General features: G+C 38.8%; 2 protein-coding genes and 1 pseudogene across 3 annotated transcripts; all 3 read right to left on the bottom strand.

Annotated features, from left to right (window-relative positions):
• Nucleotides 1-692: 692 nt before the first annotated feature.
• On the bottom strand, nt 693-4,068 carry E01G4.6 (CPG4 domain-containing protein). Its single transcript, NM_064435.8, has 4 exons — nt 3,996-4,068; nt 3,785-3,941; nt 1,727-3,732; nt 693-1,225 (listed from the first exon to the last, which is right to left on the bottom strand). Exons 1-4 carry the CDS (start codon nt 4,065-4,067, stop codon nt 806-808), a joined length of 2,655 nt encoding a protein of 884 aa, NP_496836.1. The 5' UTR covers nt 4,068; the 3' UTR covers nt 693-805.
• Nucleotides 4,069-7,543: 3,475 nt separating this feature from the next.
• E01G4.7 lies at nt 7,544-9,002 on the bottom strand (annotated as a pseudogene). Its single transcript has 5 exons — nt 8,709-9,002; nt 8,479-8,660; nt 8,200-8,424; nt 8,038-8,148; nt 7,544-7,727 (listed from the first exon to the last, which is right to left on the bottom strand). Coding segments are annotated over exons 1-5 (996 nt in total).
• A 3,475-nt stretch (nt 9,003-12,477) lies between these two features.
• On the bottom strand, nt 12,478-14,072 carry E01G4.5 (C2H2-type domain-containing protein). The gene is made up of 6 exons (NM_064434.4): nt 13,795-14,072; nt 13,485-13,746; nt 13,276-13,437; nt 12,946-13,229; nt 12,689-12,901; nt 12,478-12,643 (listed from the first exon to the last, which is right to left on the bottom strand). Exons 1-6 carry the CDS (start codon nt 13,935-13,937, stop codon nt 12,550-12,552), a joined length of 1,158 nt encoding a protein of 385 aa, NP_496835.1. The 5' UTR covers nt 13,938-14,072; the 3' UTR covers nt 12,478-12,549.
• Nucleotides 14,073-14,520: the final 448 nt, after the last annotated feature.

Raw genomic sequence — 14,520 nt, 5'->3', positions numbered from 1 at the left:
CAATTTTTTGATTTATAATATTCTTGAGAAGCATCATCCGAATTGAAAATGTTTAAAATTATTTGAAATTTGACCGAAAACTGAAGGTTTTACAGAGAGGAGTCACCACGGCTTTCTTTAAAATTTATCAGCATCATCAGTTTTTTGATTTCAGAGTCGTAGAGTATGTCATTTTGTAGAGAAAAGTCTGTTTCACAAAAATCCATGTTTGTCCAAATCCAAATTCTGATTATTTAATTTATAATATAAAAATTTTCAAAAAATCAACAATTTAACTTTAAAATCTTTTTTTTTTTCGATTTTTCAGGTTTTAATAAGAACAATTTTAAATTTTCAAACATGAATGAATTTTTGTGAAAAATATTTTTCTCTACTCTGAAATCGAAAAACTGATAGCCGTGGTGACTCCTTTCTGTAAAACTTTCAGTTTTCGGTCAAATTTCATAATTTTACACATTTTCAATTCGGATGATGCTTATTTCAAGAATATTATAAATCAAAAATAATTTTCAGAGAAGCCAAAAATAGCCAAAAACTGCTGTCCCCGCAAAACGAAGTCCCGCGAATTCTGGAGTTCGTGAGGTGCCGCGCGAGCCAGGAGGCCGTGATTCTGCTAGATTTTGTCGGCTGCCGTGCAGCTCCCCTTGCCATTTTTCCCCAAAAATCCACCAGTGCCAAATTTTTAAATTATAAATTTTAAATACATATTTATTCACTTATTAGTAGATGGTTAGTCAGACATATTGCATATGAAGTATGAGAACTCGTAAGGAAGCAGTAACAACTAGATTCTAGGATCACAAGCTTAATGGTAATAGAACCGGCGTCTTCTCGATGGATTCGACAGTTGCTCATGGATGTAGCTCAACGTCTGCAACATCTTCGTCTCACAGTCGTTTTGCTTCTTCACGAGACGACGAATCGCCTCGGTCTCCAGCTTCTTCACCGGCGATGAGCTGATGTAGTTGTCGCAAGTGTCGACGGAAGCGCAGCAGTTTCTAACGATTGAGCAAGTCTCGCGGATTGGCTCCAACTTGGCGCGACACGTCAGATGGTTGGACTGGGAACGGACGTGCTCGGAGGAGATGAACTCGTCGATGGCGGCAGTGCTAGGGATCTCGGTATTGCAGAGGGCTTCTTCGGAGTCGGTGACGGCGATCTTGTTGCGTCCGAGCTCGAGGCAGGCTTTGCGGACTCCGCGTTGGATTACGAGCAGTTGTTTGAGCTGGAAATTTGGAATTGGAGCGGGAAGTAGGGAAATATCTGATTATTCTGGAAATTTATCGCAGAAAGAATCACGGGGTTCTGGCCTTCCTCATTGAATATTTCGCGCTCCATTGACAATCCGGACAACGCGTGGAAAAGTGTCGTGTACTCCACACGGACAAATACATTTAGTTTTACCACTAAAACCTAGCCGCGACGCTACACGCAACACGCCGTAAATCTACCCCAGATATGGCCGAGCCAAAATGGCCTAGTTCGGCAAACTCTTCCATTTCAATTTATGAAGGAAGTCAGAAATTCGTGAAGAATGTGCTAAAATGATGAAAAATCACGTGAGTTCTGAGCTGCGCCGCTTGCTGAATTTTTTTTTCCAAAAATATGTGACGTCAGCACGTTCTTAACCATGTGAAATCAGTGTCTAACTTCCCGCATTTTTTATAGACCTACGTAGATCAAACTGTAATGGGACAGCCTGGCTCCATAAGATCTTTAAACTTACTGTGGAATGAACTGATCTATCCAATGGACGCAGGCAAGCCTTCAGAACAATCTCATGATGGGAAATCGAGCTATTGTGGAGGATGTTCAAGATCTCGCTGTCGTCGATTCCGTGGCTCAACACCTCGGTCGAGTACTTCCTGTCGCATTGCTGCTCGTAGTCCAACACAGTTTGCCAGCACGACGCGTATTGTTGGCAGTGAGTTTGCTCGGTTCTTGGGCGGATTCTCTTGACGTTCTCGATCACGGCAACGTCGGATGACGACTTGAGAAGGGTTATTTCGGAGGTGGCTTCTGCTGCTGGAGCGGAAGTAGTTGGTTCCTCTCGTTCTCCACTTCCCTCGATTGTCTCGGTTTCCGGTGTGGTGAGAGTGAGCACGTCTTCCAAGTTGCTCAGGAGTTCTGGTTTGGCTTCTGGCTTCGGTGTCTCTGATGCTTCCGTGGTCTCCACGGCCGCTTCGGTAGTCGTTGGCTCTCCGGTAGTCTCCTTCTTCTCCGCAGACTCTTCCTTCTCAAGAGCTGGCATATCATCGATTGCTACGGTAGTCTCCTCGGACTTGAAGGACTCCACCTTCGGCTTCGTCTCTTCTGCAGTGTTCTTGATTTCCGATTCGACCAACAAAGCTCTCTCCTTGTCATCCAAAACCTTCTTGAGCTCATGGTTCTCTGATTTGGTGTCAACTGGCTTCTCGAGCTTCTCGATCTTCATCGGGAGCTTTCCTGGCTTCTTCTCCTCCTTCTTTTCTTCGGCAACAGCCTTCACATCCTCTTCCTTCACCTTCTTCTCTTCAGCTTTCGGCTCAACCACCTCCTTCTCAATGGCATTCTCAGCTTCAACAACATTTCTAGAAACAATCGTGTGAGCCAGCTTGGCTTCTGCCTTCTTGTGCTTCAACGAGTCGGAAATAGTGAATACAGCTGGGGTATCCTTGTCCTCCATAGCCACCAATTCTGACTTCTCAGGCTTCTCGAACTTTTCCATCGCCTGCTCGATCTCTCCACTCTTTTCCTTCTCTGACAAAGCCTCATTGATAAGATCCTTCAGCTTGGCCATCTTGCTAGAGAGCTTCTCATCGAACTTGGATGTCAATGTCAGCTTCTTCTGCTCGGCGAGCTCGAATAGCTCGCTGAACTTTCCCTCGGAGATCAAAGTGACATACTTGGAAAGATCTTTCTCAGAAGCACTGCGGATCATGTTGCGGATCGTGTTCACATGCATCTCGGAGGATTCCTTTGTAGTTGCGACTGGGGCTTCAGTGGCTTCAGTGGCCTCCTCGGTAACTTCTTCAGTAGCTTCTTCGACAGCCTTTGTAGTAGTAACTTCTGAAGCATCGGTAGTGGTCTCTTCCTGAGTTGTAGTTTCCTCTGGAGCCTCCTCAACTGCCAACTTGGATGAAGTCTCGGTGACAAGATCCTCAACTGGACGAGTCAGCCTTTGCTGCTGACCGAACAAGTTCTGAGCGACAACTTGTCTAATCTGTGAGTACTTCTTCAAGAATCTCTCTCGTCTTTGGGATAGGGTAGCAGTGGAGGTAAGAGCGAGTCTTCTAGTGATTCTAGCCTCGGTATAAGCATCCGGGCGAAGGAATGGGACACCAGCATTACGGTATGGGTCACGAAGGGACTGAAGACGAGCTCCTTCTCTCAAGAATCTTGGATCATTCACCACGATGCACGAGATCATACTGTACACGATCTGTTCAGCCTTGACACGAGCGTTCTGGTAGGATAGGGAAACCGCATTCATTCTCTCCCCGCATCTTGTGTGATCTGGGCAGCACTCGAGGAGGCTCTCACAGTATTCGCGGTCCTGTTTGAACTCGATCAAGCATTGCAGAGCATCTCCTTTGGAGGCGTTGCGGCTGACTGGTTGGACGTAGTCGCAAGAGTCGGTGAACTCTTCGACGCGCTTCGAGCTTTCTGGGAGCTTCTCGAAGCACTCGCGAGCATCTTCGTTAACGAGGATCTGCAGGGATTCAAAGTCGACGACTTCCTTGAGCAGTCGATCTGGAAGTTAAGATTTTAGATATCTAGTCACCATCGCAGATCGAATCCTTACCTTGACACCCTACAAACTCCAAAGCACGATACTTGACAAGATCCCTAATATTTACATCCTTGGCTTCCAAGGTAAGAGAAATCGCCGTTCCTCCTGCACATTGCTTCAGGTTAGCTTCGGTAGCTTCCAGACAAGACACGTAGTGGAAGCATGAAGTCTGGAAATTTTTCAGAACTTGTAACAAATTGGAAATTCTTTTTAAAAAACTCACTCTATTCGACTTTAACCCGATGACAGTTGGGATTAGTGAAGCAATGAGCAAGGAGCAGGCTATGATCCTCATGCTGAAATGAGAGTATGTTTGGCATGAGTTTCGGGGGATGCTTTTAAACAGAAGGTAATCTGAACAATGGATCTCTTGCAGAGAGAGAGAGAGGACTTGCTAACTGAAGGATATGCTTGAATTGGCTTTACGAGCCTAATTACGGCTTTTGATCTATGCGCTGAGATTCGGGATGGAGATATTCAGGTGGCAGGTTTGCAACTTATTTATAAGAGAGTCGTGAAATGTTTTACTTTCTCAAATCGTACTTTCGTCGCGGCGTGCCCCTGGTTTTTGAAAAACCTGGGAATATGTGGGCTGCAGTCTCATTTCGGCTTGATCTACGTTGATCTACAAAAAATGCGGGACAATTTTGCATGATTAAGAACGTGCTGACGTCACATTTTTTGAGCCAAAAATTTCCCCCATTTTTTGTAGATCAAGCCGTGTTGCCGTAAAAAAGCATGCATTACGTCATACTACTGGAAAATTAGAGCTTCCCGATTTGCAGATATTTTTTTTCTGAAACTGGCTTAAAGTTTCTAGATACTGTCCAGTAATCACTTGAAAGTTGAAAAACGGTGTTTTAAATCAAATATGGAAGAAAAAAAATCAGTAAAAACGGGTTAATTTTTAAAAAAGGAATTTTACGGTTGTATACGGTCATTAGAGTATATTTTATGTCGTTTAGTCCAAAAAAAATTGCCTAAACCTAAAAATTTTGACCTTTTTTTTAAAGAGTGTTTAATAAGCAGAAATATTCGGCAATTTCGGCAATTGCCGGTTTTGGAAATTTCCGGCAACTTTGGCAATTGCCTGTTTTGGGAATTTTTGGGAATTTCGGCAATTGCCGGTTATAAGAATTTTTGGCAATTTTTGCAATTGCCGGTTTTGGAAATTTTCGGCAATTTCGGCATTTGGCAATTTTGGAAATATTCGGCAATTTCGGCATTTGCCAGTTTTGGGAATTTTCGGCAATTTTGGCAATTTCCGGTTTTAGGAATTTTCGGCAATTTCGGCATTTGGCAGTTTTGGGAATTTTAGGGAATTTCGGCAATTGCCGGTTTTAAGAATTTTCGGCAATTTTTGCAATTGCCGGTTTTGGAAATTTTCGGCAATTTCGGCAATTGCCGGTTTTGGGAATTTTTGGGAATTTTGGCAATTGCTGGTTTCGGAAATTTTCTGCAATCGGCAATTGCCGGTTTTAAGAATTTTAGGCAATTTTGGCAATTGCCGGTTTTGGAAATTTTCGGCAATTTCGGCATTTGGCAGTTTTGGGAATGTTTTGGCAATTTCGGTAATTGCCGGTTTTGGGAATTGTCGGCAATTTTTGAAACTTCGAACAGAAAACGATCAATTCTTCAAGACTTAAATTAGATTGTACATTGAACCTAAAAAAAAACTAGATCAATTGATAAAATAAATGAAAATCCAAGAATTTGAATTGTTCTGCAATAAAGAGATCTATAGTCTTTACCCATTCACCAAGTCATCTTTTATATTGTGTCCTGCCTCATCGGCTCGTTTTACGCCATTTTTTGTTCAATTTTTTTTTTTGCGCGGTCCCGCGCCAAAAATCCCGTTTGAGATATAACGCCGCGCTGATAAGGCTCTCTCCGTAATCAAATGAACATGCCACTGGAACCAAACCAAAACATGCTGATGACCAGGTAAAATTAACACTAAAAAAGTAGTCGCGGGCTGGGGGGGGGGGGGGACACTGCATATCTTCTCGGGAACAAGACCGGTTTGAATACCTCCCGTAGATAACACAGAAACATACACAGTTGAATGGCTAATCGAGAATGGAATGATGAAGTATATCGGTTCGGCAAAAAATTGTTTGAGGAAATTTGGCAAATATTACATAAATCCTGACTCAATTTGACCGAGGAAGTATAAAATTTTTCACTTTTCAAGAATAGTAAAATTTAGCTAGACTATCTTTATAGAGCTTTATGGAGTTGTTGTTAAATCAAAAGGATGTATAACTTGCTGGAAATTTTCAATACTGCCAATTTGCCGGTTTGTCGGAAATTTTTAGAGCGGGTTTTTTACAAGACGGAAACACAAACTTAAAGCTTTGTTTTTTTGAAATTGTTCTCCTGTTTTCTTCAGACATTTTCATAGAATTTGCTTATTTTTCAAAGTAGATGTAGGAACATTCATAGGATACGTACAATTTTGCCATATTGGACGAACATTTTTGGCAATTTGCCGATTTACCGGAAATTTCAATTCCGGCAATTTGCCAATTTGCCGGAAGTTTTCAATTTCGGCAATTAGCCATAAATTTCAATTCCGGCAGTTTGCCAATTTGCCGGAAGTTTTTAATTCCGGCAGTTTGCCGGTTTGCCAATTTGCCGGAAATTTTCAATTTCGACAATTTGCCGATTCTAGATATTCGGTATTAAACCTAGGTGCACAGCAACTAGAAACAAAGCCAAAATAGTAAAAACCATTAAAACTGGTCATAAGCCTGTCAAGCTTCACCACGCTTTTTGAAACACTATCGTAAATCTACCCTAATTAATTGTTATCTCGTATTCACGCCAGTGCAGTAGGGGAAAGTTTTGACAACTATGTATGTTATTTTTGAAATGATTTTGAAATAACACAGACTAGTAGAAATTAAAAAACCAGGGGTGCTCGGCCATTTCGGCAATTGCCGGTTTTGGGAATTTTCGGCAATTTTAGCCATTGCCGGTTTTGGAAATTTTTAGCAATTTCGGCGATTTCCCGTTTTAAGAATTATCGGCGATTTCCGGCAGTTACTAGTTTTGGTAATTTTCGTCTAGTTCGGCAATTTCGGCAATTGCCGGTTTTGGATATTTTTGGCAATCGCCGGTTTAGGGAATTTTCTGCAAATTCGGAAATTTGAAAATGAAAAAATTGTTCAGTAAAATTCATGTTTAGCCTCTTAAACTACAACAATTATCCAATTTATTTTCCGGCAATTGCCGGTTTTGCCGGTTAAATTTCTGGCGTTTCTGGCAATTGATCACTAAACGCTGGTAGATCATGATAGCCTAGTTTCATGTAAGCTTGCACACTTAAGATATAGGCTACAAATCGGAAAAATTATAGAAATAAGAAATTGGAAGTATTATCTAGAACAAAATGCATATAACAAAGTAGAATGATTCAGAAATTCATACAAATCTACACATCTGGCAAAGTTCCTCAAATGGCAATGCCAGAAACCGTTGATTACATGTACATATGTCAAATGAGAAAAAAAAAGTGAAATGACACTGCCAATTCGCGCCCCGTTCTCCTCCGTATATCCTGGCTTTTGCCTGTAAGTATATGTCGACTTTCACCCTAATTGATGTCGAAATGGAAAACAGCACTAATCGAGGTAACGCAAATGCAGTAAGTGACCAGTAACTGAAAATAGAACAGGATACATATGGTCTGGAATTGCGTGGTTTCAGATTAACAGTTAAATCTTCTTTTTCTAAATTCCAGAATATTTGTGAAAAATTACAGAAGTCTAAAAAATGAAAATTTATTAGTTGAAAATTATTAACCCAATTGTTATAATGACCTTTATCCATTCTTGAACATCGCCAAACATCGGTCATCGGAAAGAGTCCAGGTATCAAACAGGGAATCGTTATGACTCATAATTGCAGCAAATGGCATTAATTGTTCGTCACATGCATTTGTATGAGGCTCCTGAACAAAAAGTGTTAGCATAATCTAACTTTAAAATAAAAAATTGGAAAATTGCTTTTTTTTTGTTAAATAAAATAAAGTCACAATAATACATTTTTGTTATAAACCATAGCTGTAAACACTTATATCTTCAAAATGAAGTAAAAAATATAACTTGAAATTTGAAGCAGGGGTGTGCGGCAAATTTGCCGAATTTGCCGAGCACGGCAAATTTTGAGATTTGCCGCCCACCCCTGATTTGAAGGCTCTTTAATAAATAGTGAAAACTTGGATTATAAAAACATGCTCATCTCAACCAACTTAAACTCACTTTTCACAGCGTCATCCCACATTTTCAATATCCTCGAGTGACATCCCTTCTGATCGTGGAAAAGTTTACACCGCTCCATTGTTTTAGCACTTTTTTCACCAAGAACGAAACCTTTAAAAAATTTGTGGATACAGGAAGAAATGGAAAAGAGTGTGCTGTTACCTTGTGCTGTTTCTTGATAGTACATATGATATCTTGAAAAAATCCAAAGCTTTTGAAGAACTTGGTTTGTTCCGCAGTAATGATCAATGTCAAATTGAAAGCTTTCGTTCCGTTGTTAATATAGTGAGTTGGCATTTTGCGGATTCTATGATTAGCATCTGGTTTGTAATGGTTGTATTTCGAATTCGGTATACCGGTTATTAGTGCCATTTTTTGTGAATAATACTGAAATTGTATAAATTTTCAAATTAGAAGGTGGAGAAATAATAGAAACCGTACTCAACAGCTCTTCTTTCAGCATTCACTTTCCGAGGTTCGTGTAAACACTTTTTTAAAGGACCATCCGGATGCTTCATGTTTCATGGCGAGTAACGGCTTGATGTAGTCCGCAAAGAAGCCTCCTTTGAACCATTTCAGCTATGCTCCAGGATCATAAAGCGGCTTATGATCGATCGATTAACCTAGAAAAAAGGAAGTTAAATTTGTTTCAAAGGAGTTTCAAGACTTACCATTCACATCCAATTAGCTCTTTAGTGGGAAGTGTTCCAAATGATCAGAGCAATGCAAGGTTGAACACAGGACAATAGAAACTAAAGGAAAAAAAAAGAAGAGGGGGCAACCACCAGTCGCCCAAAAATGAATATAGAATGACTGCATGACAAGCGAGACTCATATCTTCTGTCCTCTGACATCCCAAGAGAAAGGTACGCCTATTAACAGACTCATAAACGCAGTGCTGTACAGCTGTATGACGGTTTATGGGCCATTGTCGTTATGAGCGACAGATGCACATCGCATTTTTTTCTACGGAAGCTGGGACAAAAGTATGCGATTGCGCGTCATGGTGTTTGCGGACTCAGTAAATGCGCTCCACCGGAAAAAAATTTTTTTTCGCTGTTTTTTTGTAGGTTTTTCACCGTTTTTCATATGATTTACTTGCTTTTTTTATATATAAGTCGAACTCTTCATAAAATTGCACTTTCTTCTAGATTAAAAATAAATGCTAGTAACAATTTGATTTAATTTATTTATGCTCGCGAGGAGACGTGGAAGAAGTTGAAGAAAAAATGAAAATGTACACATACAATAGATCAATGATACATAAATACAATACAAGAACTGAAAAAGAGGGAAGAGAAATAAGAATAACAAATAGGAACGAAAGTCTGTTAACAGGACAGTCAGCTCAGAAATTAAATAAACCTATACTAGCCATGTCAAATCGCCTGCTCTTTGATTATCATTTCTGATTTCATCCATTTAAAAATAAATTTTATTTTTTAAATGTTAGTAATGATATTTGTTTTATATATATAACGTTTAGGTATAACGTATTTAGTATGTTAAAAGTGGAGTACCGAAATCTAAGATTTTGCTTTTTAGACCCATTATAGCCCAAAACTACCGAATTTTTTTATTATATTCGGTAGTTTTGGGTCATTTTGAGTCTAAGTCTCAGATTTCAGTACTCCATTACTCCAAAAATATTTGGTACGTATTTAAACAGGTTAACATTTTTTGACAAAACCAAAGACAACTGAGCTATGTGTTTTTAAAGTAGAGCAAAAGTCAATTTCTCAGACACAGCCTAAAATCAATGACCACATTGCCATTGTCATCGTGAGAAAAATGGGGGATAATACAATAAATATTTGAGCGCATTTTTGAATTGTGTAATTTTGTAAAATCTTTTAAATGACCTGACGCAATATATATAATATTTTTCTAACATTTTTCTAAAAAAATTCATTTTCCAATTTATTATCAGAGTATGGTATTCCCAGTGGCTAACTTTTTCTACATTCATAATATTGTCAAAATCCCATCACTTTGTTATGAAAAAAGTTATAGCAGCTGACATCCGGCGGGACTGTATTTTGACTAAAATTGCTAAGTGACCCACAACTTTAAAACTAGCCGTGTTCATGAAACAAAGTTCAATAAGAAAATAATCTTTACAAATTTTCCTACATTTTGCAATTTGTTGTTCTGTCACAAATTGACCAGGAAAAACTATACAGAAGGTTGAACATGATGCTCAAATTTCTAAATTTTAAGCATGTTTTAAAAGTCATGCTAAATTGCTTTAAATAACAATTTTTGTTATGAAAACCCGCATAATAAACGTTTGCAACATGTTTAAGTTGTTTTTTTAACTCAGAATCTGATCCGAAAAAGTATTGATTGCATTATGAAAAAATGTTTGTCTAATCTGACTTTCGTTATGCACGTTTAATCTTCTGTATAATTTTTCCTGGGGACTTTGTGACAGAACAACAAATTGCAAGATGTAGAAAAATTTGTAAAGATTATTTTCTTATTAAACTTTGTTTTATGAAAACGGATAGTTTCAAAGTTGTGGGTCACTTAGCAATTTTAGTCAAAATACAGTCCCGCCGGATGTCAGCTGCTATAACTTTTTTCGTGACAAAGTGATGGAATTTTGGCAATATTAAGAATGTAGAAAAAGTTAACAGCAACATTTTGTTAGTTGAAAATATTTTGCTAACTGTTATAGTTTTTGAGTTATACGTGTTTGAACAACTCAAGAAAATTTCCGAAAACCCGAAAACGAATAGAATATTGGCCGGCACTGTATATAGAAAAACCGCAGCCTTAAGATCTCACACATCAGAATGAAGTATTAATGAGCAGCATGCGCTTTTCTCTGAACCCTTGCACATAGAACAACCAAACCTCACATTTTAGAATGCATGCAGTAAATTCAAAAGGGGAAGTCACAAAGTACAATTTAGGGGTACTCGAAAATGACGCAAAGAAAAATCAAAACAATAACGAATCACGTAATAACCTTGTGGGGGTGTTGGTTACACACCCGCTAAAACTATTCATCTGACAAAATTTGAATATTCAATTTTTTTTTTTTTGAAAGAAAATAGATAACAACAAGGCACTTAAAGCAAGCAAACATTATCAAATACCCAATAAAACTTTTCAATATTTTTAAATAGCGCACGCTGTTTAAAAACTTGAATCAAATTCGGCGGCCTTTTGAAACAGATAGATTTTCAAAAAATACATTGAAAACACATTATGTTTAGAAAAAATCAAAATATTTGCCATTACATCATTTAAACGATTTATGTAATTTGGTTAAAATTAGGCATATTATAGATTTGGAACTTAACTACAAACATTCAACATTTTAAGAACTAAAAATCACAGAGAAAATGCAGCGGAATAACAAAAAGTTTTTTGTTAATGGTTTATTTAAACATACAGGTTGCAAAACTTAAACTTTGCGAAGCACGCATTCTTTGCTGATGAAGCTGATATTTTGCAATAAAATATTCTAAGATGATGCAACTATGAAATGGGTACCAATTTTTTTCATAACTTTTTGGGTTTATGGAACAAATTGTGACGTTAGAAAATATTACCAACACAGGATAAACAGATCGAAAATCAAAAAAGTTCATACTGCCTGCCAACGCCACAGGTTTTTTTAAACATAGGAACCAGTTTGAAAAGCCACAAAAACTCCAAAGTTCTAACTTTATACTTTGAAGAGTCACGAGTGATTACTAACTAAAACAATACCTGGAAACTGATGTGAAAAAAAAAATTATTGAACATTGCTAAAAGCATCATATTTTGATCTCAGCTCAGAGAACAATCAATTTTCTAAAAACATACATCTGGCAATTTACCACACCAATTTTTGTCACAGTTCAAATTATATCTTTGATAAGATTGTGGCTGAATTGGATTGCATATAAAAAGAAGATGAACAACTTGACTATGAAGAGGTCAGCTTTTAATTTGTCAAACAACAAGTGCCGTAATATATTCTAGACAATCTATAGCTATCAAGGGACAATCGCTGGAAAATTGAATAACAATAACATTGGTCAAATTGGTAATGAGATAAACCAGAATTAGTATTTTTATAGGCCATAGCACAAAAAGTTGAACTCTCAAAGAATCATTGTATCATCTAAAAGTAGAAGACCCAACATCGGTCTTCATTCTTGTTAATAAACCCAATTTGTCATCATTTGTAGTTCGACGCCTTCTGACAATTTTCACGTAGAATGAAACGGAAAGAAGCAAAAGAGAAAGCCGAATATGAGAAGGCTTGGCAATGATAATATGCAAAATTAAATGAAATTTCTCATTTCCGCAGCATGTTCGGCAGAAGATCTAATCGAAAAGTGGGGGTCTCAGTGGTGATGTAAACAAGAGTTTCACTCTGCCCTTAGAGACTCAGAGATAATGCAGAAAAGTTGCAAGAACCTACAATTGGGAGTTTAGCTTCTATATGTGAATTAAAAAGCAAAATGTGTGAAAGTATTGAAAAATGAGAGCTAGAACATTTTATTTTCAGAGTTATTGCAAAACTAAGCTATTTCTGCTTTTGAGTGTATGAAGCCAATGACCTCTGAAGCGCGCGGTTTGGTCCAGTCTCCCACAATCACGGCACCTGAACGATGAAATTAGATTGCAATCCGAAAAAATTTACACTTACACAAAACATTTCTCACAATGAGGAAGGGCCTGCTGTGAAACTTTCTTGAGGTGGTTATCATAACACATCTGGTTTTTGAATGTCACGTTACAGGTGTCACAAACTACGTCTTTTTCTTGTTGACCGCACTCAAAGTGCCCACAGCTTCTACATTTTTTCTCACAATTCTTAGCGTGATTCTTCTCGACAAACTGGTAGCACTTGTCACAGAAACTGGAAAGAACAATTTTTTGCTAAAATGTGTGTCAAAAACTTACTGTGCGCCCTTTTTCCCACGGATGTGATCCACAACCTCGTAGTGACCATCATAAAAGAAGAGCCCTATGAATTTGGTACCCTCGGGGTTGTACTCGGCATCTATGTATGCAACGGGTTGACGTCCATTACAAGTCCACAGCTTGATCTGATACTCATGAATGTGTGAGGCCAACCTTGCAAGATCTGAACGATCGTGAACTTCCTGTTCGGTGTCCATCCCGGCGGCTTCTAGAAGCTGTTTGGCCATCTTCAACTCGGAGGTACTTTTGTGCTCATCCGTGGCCTAAAGATACCGGCTTAATTATTTTAAATTTAAATCAAATTCTTACGTCGCTCTTTGCTACACTCTGCCATTTGTTTTCGAGGGCTGCTCGCTCCACGCTGTCAGGACATCTCTTCTTGTCAAACAACAGCTTTCCAACGGCCAGAGCTTTCGGTAGACAGTGCGAGGGCCCACAAATACGCTCATTCTTCACTCCAAATGTGTGCTCCTGTAAAATTTAGAACGTTAAAAAGTCAATAAAATACCACAACTCACTAGAATAAATTGCCGCATCCGATTTACATCTCTTGTACCTTTGGGTGGTAGTGAAGCTCTGTTTCTACCACGACCGGCCACGGATTTGTCCTTCCTCTTGAACACATTCATACTTATGACGAAGCTCTTGTCCAGCTTTATCGATTTGTTCGATTGCATTTGGCGCGCCAGGATGTTCATGAGCACTCCACCATCCACGGTTTGGTACGTCTTGTGCTGGACGTGGTGACCCTCCCCCTCCTCATAACCACTGTGGGTTAAGCTGAAAAATTCGTTTTCTTCAAGTTTGTAGAAAAATTAAAAAACTTACTTTAACCAAAATTTGGTATGCTCCAAATCCCCCTCAGCCTTTTGTATCACACCTCTGATAAAGATGTCAAAAAGCTTGGCCACGTGGTTGTGCAGGACGGTGCGGTTTTTTATCTTGCTCAAGCCTCTAAACTTCATCCTCATATGACAATTAGCTCTTTAGTGGGAAGTGTTCCAAATGATCAGAGCAATGCAAGGTTGAACACAGGACAATAGAAACTAAAGGAAAAAAGAAGAGGGGGCAACCACCAGTCGCTCAAAAATGAATATAGAATGACTGCATGGCAAGCGAGACTCATATCTTCTGTCCTCTGACATCCCAAGAGCAAGGTACGCCTATTAACAGACTCATAAACGCAGTGCTAAACAGCTGTACAATGGTTTATGAGCCATTGTCTTTGTGAGCAGCAGGTGTTTTGCACCAAACAAATGTTACGGGTTTTTACAATCGATTTTAGGATTGTGAGGTTAGACTAAAAACCGAAAAAAATCCAATATACAAGTCAGGAACGGGCGGCAATTGCTTTCGGCAATTTTTTTGTAGACAAATTTGGCACATTGCATGTTTGCCGATTTGCTGGAAATTTTCAAATCCGGCAAGTTGCCGATTTGCCGAAAATTTTCAATTCCGGCAATTTGCCGATTTTGCCAATTTGCCGGAAGTTTTCAATTCCGGCAATTTGCCTTAGTAATCTGAAAAATCACAAAAAAAAACGATTTTTTCCGG

The sequence above is a fragment of the Caenorhabditis elegans genome, chromosome II (genome assembly GCF_000002985.6).
Source record: "Caenorhabditis elegans chromosome II".
NCBI classification, from domain to species: domain Eukaryota; kingdom Metazoa; phylum Nematoda; class Chromadorea; order Rhabditida; family Rhabditidae; genus Caenorhabditis; species Caenorhabditis elegans.
The sequence above is the reverse complement of the archived record's forward strand: the minus strand, read 5'-3'. Positions and strand labels throughout refer to the sequence as shown.